Source organism: Camelina sativa, chromosome 14 (assembly GCF_000633955.1).
Source record: "Camelina sativa cultivar DH55 chromosome 14, Cs, whole genome shotgun sequence".
In the NCBI taxonomy this organism is placed as follows: Eukaryota; Viridiplantae; Streptophyta; class Magnoliopsida; order Brassicales; family Brassicaceae; genus Camelina; species Camelina sativa.
In genome coordinates, this window is record NC_025698.1 from 13,462,783 (window position 1) to 13,472,169 (window position 9,387).

Here is a 9,387-nt window from a genome sequence, read left to right on the forward strand (position 1 = left end):
AAAAAAAAAAAAAAAAAAAAAAAAATATTTAGAGTTTGAGATATGATGGAGGAGGATGTGTGCATGATTATTTATAGGATTTCAAGTTACATTTCTCAAATAATTTAATTAGAGCAGTTACAATCATAATTTGTAGAGGGTTTAAATGAAAATGAATGGAGAAAAAAAACCATTTCATAGTTTATGTAATTTCAGTTATAATTTAATATTAAAGAATAGATTTAAAGTAGGGATTAATGTACATGTATACATTTATAATATTTTCATTTTAATTGAAAATAAATATTTTATTTTTAGAAATACATAAAACAAAGAAATAAAATTGAACACAATATAAGATAAATCCAACAAAATATAAGATTAAACACTTACAATGAGTTTCCAACCCATGCAAAAACATAAACAAAAAAAAAATTGTATATTTAGAATATGAGATATGGTGGAGGAGGATGTAGAATGGTTATTTATAGGATTTCAAGTGATAGAAATTATATTTTTAAAATAATTTAATTAGAGGAGTTACAATTCTAATCTAAAGTGGGTTTGAATGAAAATGAACGGAGAAAAAAATAGTCAATTCATAATCTGTTCAATTTCAGTTACAATTTAGGATTAAAGTGTGGATTTGAAGTATGGATTAATATACATGATTACATGTATAATATTATCTTTTTAATTGAAAATTAATATTATGTTTTTAGAAATTAAATGTCAAACCAATAAGGAGAAAATAAAATCTTACTTTTATATATATAATGATTTCAACAAACGGCCACAAACATCAGCTATTAACCACAAGAGTTAATAACAACATCATATAAAAAATTGAACAAAAATTGAGCAAAATGAGGCAGTACAAATAACTCATTTTGATGTAACGCTAAGTAATGAAATATCTGGTTATAAACCGATTTCACTTCCTTAACCAACCCATCCGAGTTTTGATTCAAATAATTCAGAAAATTAAGAGCAACTTTGGTTTTGGTTAAGGCATAAGTTATTCAATCAGAGAGTTCTTGCCAAATAATTTATTTTGATGCAGAGCAACATATGTTTTGGTTAAGTGATTTGTAAAGAAATTTACAAATCCTATGTTATTTTAATCATATATTTTAAAGTCTTTTAAAATACATTGTTATTGAACTAATGATTTATAAATCTATATTAAAATCTATTGATATTCAAAACAGTTTGTGAATTTGAATTTTAATGATTTTTAGTGATTCTGGAGGATTTGAGAGGATTTGAAAGGATTTTTTAGTTAAAAATATAATAGAAATCTAAATCTCATGGTTTTAGGTAGGATTTGAAACCCTAGTTATATGGACTTTATCTTTGTATGTATTTCTAAAAGAAAAAAATGAATACAAAGACTTTACTTACCGATATCTCCTATATAATAAAACGGAAATACACAACCTTTTTGTGTCGACTATATAATATGGGTTATAAGATTAATTATTTGATTATTTGATAGGTTATATAGGTTATGTGGGTTGTAATCATTAGTTAAATCTCGATTTCAGATCTTCTTAAAACAACATATTCCAAAAAAATAAAATAATATCTCCACAGAATATTTAATTAACCATATATAGGCAACAAAATCTCCAAAATTAATCACTCTTCTGCAGATAAAGAGTGATTTTTGATTATACTAGCAACAAAATCTAAAAAAAATTTCAAGTCCTCATATTTAACATATGATTTTATTGCATAATGTTTTATTCACAACAACTTTTAAAAACAATCACATAAATTATATTTTATATAAAAAGTACAATATAAATAAAAGGAATTTCAACATGTGCTCTAGCAAGGGTCTTAATTTAGTTCATATTGTAAATTGGGATTTGTTGGTCCTAGAAAGCATTATTAAACTCATGCGGGATGCGCGAACGTCCTAGGAATCCCACGACACCTACATGTAAAGATCACCAAGCATGCCTCGTGAATTTGGAAAACGTTTTAACATGGGAACGACGTCTTCACACTAACGATTTCCCGGAACCTGAACTCCTTCCACGTCACAATAAACCCATTGATCGTCAACATTTTCCTGAAAAAAGCAAGAAATACATCAATACAGAAACGAAGAGAATGATTATGAAATCTACAGTCTAGAATCTAATAAACTCATCAAAATTAAGAAAATCTAACCCTAATCTGATGAACTCAACAAGTAAATCTGAGAGATTAAGAAAATCTATAGCCTATTCTTATGAACTCAACAAGGATCTATGGGAAATCTGAGAGATTAAGAAAATTTATAGCCTAATCTGATGAACTCAACATAAAAAAATATAGAAATCTAATATTTCAAGTGATTTGAGTTTCCATAAGATTTTAAATAACTTTAATGATTTTAGGGAAGTTGTATGATTTATTATAAAATTCTTACTTAAAAAAAAGTATTGATTCACTATATATATTCTTAATTAAAAGCTATGATCTTGCCATTCTATACTTGATGTAAAGAAAACTTGGAACACCATTACAAAGAAAAGAATCGTGATTTTGTTATTTGCAAATAACAATAGTATACATGGAATTTGTGGATATAATTGGTGTTATTCATTGTTTACCAAGTATGATTGAGAAGACATCTCTCATGTGCAGTGTATGGTCCAAAGTAACACTAGACTTTGCACGCCAAGCAATGTGTTGGTCAGGTCGGACTAAAATTGATCCTCTCTCTGACATTTTACATATACTCCACCACGAAGTTCCTTCATCATCTTGTCTTTTAACTTCCATAACATCGACATAATTTTCCCATGGAGCTATTGCTGATTTGCTCACCCTTTCAACACCCTCTTCGCTACTAGGCCAGACCACGCATACCTTGACATCAGCCATAAACTCTTTCGCCACTTTAAATGTAGCACAAGCTAGCTCATAGGACTCTTGTAATGGCGATATTATTAGTAGAAACTCCACTTTCTCCGTGGAAACAAGATCCAGTGTAGAAACAACAACCTCTTTTGCGGAATCTGACAGCATTCTCACATGCATATGAGGCAGTCTTGAACCTGGTTCAGCACAAGGAACATAGTCTCTTCTACGACCACTTGGTACTTCAGGATCACCAGCTTCAGACTTGTTATCAGGAACAATGGCTCCCTCTAAATACCTAAATAGTAAACACAGTAAATTCACATATCTTTTGTTGAGATATAATGCAAGAAACACAATGGTTTGAACATTCAAGACCACAATCTACATGTCATGAAACCGCTGATTTTAGTTGACAAAAGCAGCCAGCCCTAGTTTTCTTCTCTCTTTTTATTCTTCTTGCACTACCTCAGACTAGAGTGAGAATTCTACAGTTTCAAAAATGATGATGATACCTGAAACCAAGATCCTCGGCAGGAAACTGTAGTTGAAGGCTTTTTCCTCCATCAAAGATACTCTTTAATCTGCTAAGTCTCTGATTTCCCAGCGGATTTCTCTCATTCAACAGAGATTCTGAAAGCTGTGCACGACCTAGTGCAAAGACATTATCCAAGATTGCCTTTTGCAGCCCAGTTGGAAGGATGGAACCGACTGTTTTGTTTATAAACCTATGAACTAGAACATCATAAAGATATCATTGCTGCAACCTAATTATGAAGCGATAAAGAGAGCAAGAGAAAAGCTAGTTCTAGTTTACCTGAGTTTGCAACTGTTGGGTCAAGGCCTAGCGCCGAAGGAACCGCCATGGCTGCTCTGAAATTCTGAACACTGAGTGAAGTATTGAAAAGGGCAATCTAGCAGTCACCGTAAGATGCTTGTAAATGAATCAACTTAAGAAGAACGGATGTCAATAAAAAGTTTAGAAAAGATAAATACCATACCGGCCTACGTTCTATTTCATAGGTATTAAGAATTGAAGGTTTTGCAGAACCCTGAACAAGAGCTGCTATTTTCCATGCAAGATTGTGAGCATCCTGAATTCCAGTGTTCATTCCTGCAAATGTCATGTAATCTGCTATCAGAATATTATACAAGACTGCTAGTTGAGAGTACATCATATCGAACTGATTCCTGAGGCCTGCTATTGCTCGATTCATAAAACTTAGAACAAGAAACTGACAACAAGGATCCTTTAAGATCAACTTCTAAGTTTGCGGCATTCCTTGGTATCATAGTATCTCATTTGACGATACCTTTAATCATAATAGTACAAAAATGGAGATGATTGATATCTTCCAAATATGTAACCATCATACTGTCAAAGAAGTAGCATATGGTTCACTTTTTGAAAAGAATTTGAACACTTACCAAAACCTCCAGCAGGCGGGAACCGGTGAGCAGCATCACCAGCAAGTATCACTCTATTCTCACAGCACATGAATTTCTCAGCGACTTCAGCATGCATGACCCATGGCTTAATATCAGCTACATCCAAGTCTGAAAGCTCACGTCCCACCAAATTGAATATCAACATCTTGCACATCTACAAGAATATAATAGTTCAGGGAAAATGACAAACAAAATCGCATTTGAAATTGGTCACAGTTGGGATGGAAATATAGCCACAGAGGCGTATAAATGTTTGTTCACAAGTAAAAGTCCATTATTATTTTTTGGTGATAGTAAAATACCTCGGGACTTAAATCAGAGAGACTCTGCTGAGGTGGATAGTATGGAACCTGCAGTAGAAAGAAATGATTACACGCTAAGCTATGGTATATAACACTAATTAAACTGAGATTTTCTGGCCGGGTCTGTGGCTACCTGCAGAACAAACTCTCCTTGTTGAAGATCGTGGGCAACGAGAACTCCAATACCTTCAGTGTTGAAAATGAAAAATAACATCCCTGGTCTGCTACTCATCAGATACTCACCGAGCTCTCTGCTCATAAAATGGACACTAACAAGCTTTTGTAGATCTCTTTCCCCTCGCATTTCTATTTTGGTGAGCTTTCTTACAGCACTCCCAGCACCATCAGCACCAACCAGTAGACTACATTGAAAGTTTCTTTTCAAATGCTTGCCTCCTTCGAGAAAAGAAACAGTTGCTGTAACGCTATCTTTGTTAGAATCAATCGCCACACACTCATGACCCATGAGAATTTGCCTCGCAATAACAGAGTCAAGCTCAAGACCATCTAACTCTTTGGAATTTCGAACAAGAAAGCCAAGGTCTTCCAACCGCTTAAGCAGTAAATTTGTCAACTTGTACTGGGAGAAGTGAGCAACAGAAGCCGGGCTGACAACTTTCTTGAAATCTATTAATAACACAAAAAAAGGACATCTTTGAAAAAGTCTGCATCTTTCCGCAGCTAACGTAGAACTATTTGCAGAACTAAAGGCATTTGATTAAGTTTGATGAAAGGAGAGAAGAAATTGTATGGAAGAACACACCTTGAGGCTGCATGTGGTCCACTGTACCAAGAGTTGAACCGGAGAGGGAAGTGCAGTATATGAATTTCCTCCACAAATCTACAGGAGGCTGTGATCTTTCAATCTCCTCAGCTAATCCATCCAATTCACGGAAGATCTAAGTATATATGAAAAGGGAGAAACTAAGGTTCCAAAAATCCAGGACAACACCAAAAAACAAAATTAACCAAAGGGAACACGCAAAAAAAATCCAACCTCCATAGATCGGTTGTTGATAAAATGTGCTTGTGGGTGTTTAGAGAAGCTTGTGGCTTTGTCCACAACAGCACAGTTCACGCCTAACATAAAGGTGAGACAATCCAATTCGATCAAAGACGTGAACTCAAAATTACTAATGTAAGGCAAGCTCAGATGAAAACTTGGAAAAAATTGTACCTAGTTTGGTGAGAAGGAAGGATAAAACGAGTCCCACCGGTCCAGCGCCGACGATCAGAACAGGAAGCTTAGCATCTTCGCCACGAAAGCAATTTGAAGTGTTTGAAAGGTCCTTGCTTTGGAAGTATCTCACTGGATACACTCTGACCCTCGAATTGTTTCTGCTTATTCGTGTAACCCTCTTGATCAGCCCTAGCATCGCCATGGTCGACAAGCTAAACCCCAAAACCCTGAAAGTCGAAGGAATTGGTAAACTCTAATTAAAATCCCCTGAAACACAATCTAGGAAGAAGCAGAAGAAGAAGACTCTAAGATCACGAAAGGAATCTAATTTCTCTCTTACGAGCTTTTACAAGGTTACAGAGACGACGGAGACGACGGGACAGAGACGACGGAGACGCCGTGCAGGTGATGTTTTGTGGGGCCGACTCTTTACGATCTTTTTTTATTTTTATAAGAAGAAAATTTTATAATTTTATAATACTTGATTCATACTACGTGGTGCTGTATGTATCCACTAGATTGGGTCAACATGTGAAACGACAGTAATATGCCACCTCTGCTTCAAGAATTGTCTGCGACTCTGCAGCTCACTAATCTTGTCACTGGAGTATAAAATGTTCATATAAAACTTATAAAGTACCTCCTGATACATACATCAGTAGTAAGCTATCTCCTACATGTATACCTCTGGTGAGAGAGGAATAGTGAACAAAAATGGTGAGATCACAACGTCGCCTGTACATATTTCTCTTCTCTATGAAGACGACTTGTAAAGAGGTAAAAGATGAAAAAAAAACAAAAGATCAACTTAAAGTAGTAGGGTGTATATGTTACAACCCAATCTATATATATACTTAATGGTGGATCGAGTAGCTTTTCTTCCAGAGGAAACTGAATGGTCTTGTCATTGTTTTCCTTCTCGAGATTGATTTAGTCAAAGGTTTTACTTCTGACTCGGGATCCGAAACTGGCGCTGGTATTGACATTGGTGCCGATACGGTTTTCCTGGGAGCTTCGTCTCTGTTTGGCGATGGCTGATCTCGTTGCCTTTGTTCCCTAAACAGCATCAGAAGCTTCTGGGACTTGTCTCTTCCTCGTGGACTTCCATTCACTGAGATGGACACTAGAGACGGGATCACTCCTTCTTGTAGTACCATCTGGATACATGACTCGTTTCCCGTGCATAGGATCACTAGGCAAGAAACGGCTTGCTCTTGTTCGACCGTGTCACCCGTGTCTAGCACCGTTGCAAGAGTGCTGATCATGCCTTGTGTTGATATCATCTCTTCTTTCCCTTCTCGGCTAGATGCTAGATTTAGTAATACGGCTAATGACTTCTCTATCCACAAGTGGTCACCTGTTGATGCAAGGACTTGGAGGCTTTTGATTAAGTTTGATGAAAGGAGAGTGGGAATATTGCGAGAGTAGGTTGAAAGGTTGTAGAGGGCGTGAAGAGCGTCAAGCTTGCATTGGGTTTCCGTTTTTTCACCTTGAAGAAGAAGGTTCACGAAAAAGGGAACTGCTTGACTTGAGCCAATCACTGGCTTGGCTCCTTCAAGGCAGGATAGGTTTAAATATAACGCAGTTGCTGGCCCTTGAGACTGGGAACAAGATATCATTTTCTCAAGCAGGGGAATGACCCCTGAAGTCAGCATCAACTCTTTGTTCCTGCAGTTCAATGAAACAAACAAAACAGAGGAAATTGTGAGAAGGTTGACACTAACTTTGATTGGTAACAAAAAAGAAGAAAATGAGCTATCTAACCTGTTATTGTTAACTGCTAAGTTAAATAGAGCCATAGCTCCGGTTTCTTGTGCGGCTGCATTGTTTTCATGAACAGCTGATCCAAGAAACCGCAAAAACGCTTCGACAAACCCATTGGCTCCCATGAGGATCCTGGCCTCTTCATCATCCTTTAGCAATCGCCTTGCATTTTCAACTGCTTTACACTTTTTAGCCAAGTCCTCCTCTTTGTCCAAGATTGCTAGTATGTCCTGATACCTCTCTAGAACATTAATATCAGAAGTCTCCTCATCACCAACAACAGGCACATTGACTTCTTCTTTGTGTTGTTGTTGGGAAACAATAGCACTACGCTCCTCCAAAGGAACGATTATATCGCCCTTTGGTGTGCACGATTCGATACTATCAACTGACGTTGAATTTGTAGATTCAGAGTCAGACAGGGCTAGTCTCCAGTAGTTAAGGTCAAGAGATTCTGGTGGTCCAGTAGGGACTGTGATCCCATTCTGCTCACACCAGCTCGCAATCAGACCTTTAACGCAGTAATTAGGAGTCAGGGAAAGATGTGGGAGGTGCTGCTGAGTCTTGGGGCAAGAGTTATGTCCATCACTGAACCATTTCTCAATACAGACACGTTCATAAGTCTGCCCAGAAGCAATAATGACAGGATCACACATAAGCTGCAACGATATGGGACACCTCAGTTCTTCTGGTGGAATGGGCATCTGTCCTGATTTCCTACTGTTCATTGTCTTAAAGTTAATAGAACCAAACTTGGATAGTTGACGCCCAAAGGCATGAGTACGATCTTCATTAGAAGCTTGACCAGTGGGTGAACATGGTGGTGAACCCTGAGAGTCATTCTCATCCATAACTTCACTTCTGAATAGCTTGGAGTATTTTCTCATGAGATGCAAGAGGTAAGCCACAATAGACTCCTTACGCTTGTCTTCTTCCGCACGTGCCCTGTCAATGAGTTTCTTTAAAGCACGCCGCTCTGCCAGAGCTGATCTTGAAGAAGTTATACTGAGTCTAGTAGCTGCCTGGAGGAAAATTTCAAGTTCGGAGCTGTCACTGCAGTTGTCAAATTTCTTCCCTTGTTGCAATAGTGCAATAATCCGATCACCAACTTCTTTTTCTGATGGATCAAGCAAGAACTTGGTCTGCTCTAGTTCACTAACAATGTCCAAAATCTGAAGAAATCAAACATTAAAGTAAGAATTCTCAACTAGGAACTAGCAGAGACCATTTTGGTGTGCACTGTTAGGCATAGACAGTTTTCTTAATCTGCAAAAGGAAATAGAGATTTACCTGAGACCCAATTGAGCTAGGAACAATGTCCTCCACGCGTCTAAGACTATCGATAAGTGAAGATTTAGCTTTCTCAAACTTCAACACTACAGCATCCCCAGTAATGGCCTTTTCAAGAGAGGGACCAAAAAATAGATGGAAGAATTCAAGAGAGGGACCACAACCAAAACACAAAAGAGAAGAAAATGCATCAAAAGAAAGAAACACACACCAAATAAAGTTTGCTACACTCAGAACAGTGTTGAAGAATGTTCTTTGCTTTCTCAAGTGCAATGTGTAAAGAACACAAGGCTTGAATCCCTGATATACTCCGAGGTCTTGCTTCTTCCAACGAAGGGAAGATTGACAGTACCTTGCAATAAACAGCAGATAGTTCCTTGCACATATCTCTATGTAACTGCATTTTAACAATAAACCATCACACACAACGTTAGCAAATTTAAGCATAGAGAAGAACACCATCAATTTACTTAATTTACATCAAGGAAGAAAGACATTACAAAAGCCTCTATAAATTTTTCCAGCTCAGATGACATATTAACCACCCCCCCCCCCCCCCCCCCCCCC

At 37.0% G+C, this 9,387-nt stretch overlaps 2 protein-coding genes across 3 annotated transcripts in view; both read right to left on the reverse strand.

Annotated features, from left to right (window-relative positions):
* LOC104741328 (2,4-dichlorophenol 6-monooxygenase-like) lies at positions 2,034-6,218 on the reverse strand. 2 transcript variants are annotated; one of them, XM_010462166.2, is made up of 12 exons: positions 6,107-6,218; positions 5,764-5,993; positions 5,584-5,666; positions 5,350-5,485; positions 4,720-5,213; positions 4,587-4,634; positions 4,264-4,438; positions 3,837-3,949; positions 3,653-3,749; positions 3,351-3,570; positions 2,586-3,133; positions 2,034-2,059 (listed from the first exon to the last, which is right to left on the reverse strand). In XM_010462166.2, the coding sequence occupies exons 2-12, from the start codon at positions 5,966-5,968 to the stop codon at positions 2,049-2,051; spliced, it is 2,130 nt and encodes a 709-aa protein (XP_010460468.1). In that variant the 5' UTR covers positions 5,969-5,993; positions 6,107-6,218; the 3' UTR covers positions 2,034-2,048. The 2 variants fall into 2 exon arrangements, with proteins under 2 accessions (XP_010460468.1, XP_010460467.1); XM_010462165.2 differs by lacking the exon at positions 2,034-2,059 and having other exon boundaries at positions 2,474-3,133.
* Positions 6,358-9,387, reverse strand: part of LOC104741329 (U-box domain-containing protein 6-like) — a 3,924-nt gene continuing 894 nt past the window's right edge. Inside the window, exons 3-6 of the mRNA XM_010462167.2 lie at positions 9,032-9,217; positions 8,821-8,928; positions 7,531-8,702; positions 6,358-7,434 (exon numbers count right to left, since the gene is read on the reverse strand). Of these exons, the coding sequence (XP_010460469.1) occupies positions 6,621-7,434; positions 7,531-8,702; positions 8,821-8,928; positions 9,032-9,217 (2,280 nt within the window). The 3' untranslated portion in view covers positions 6,358-6,620. The remainder of the gene's footprint in view (positions 7,435-7,530; positions 8,703-8,820; positions 8,929-9,031; positions 9,218-9,387) is intronic.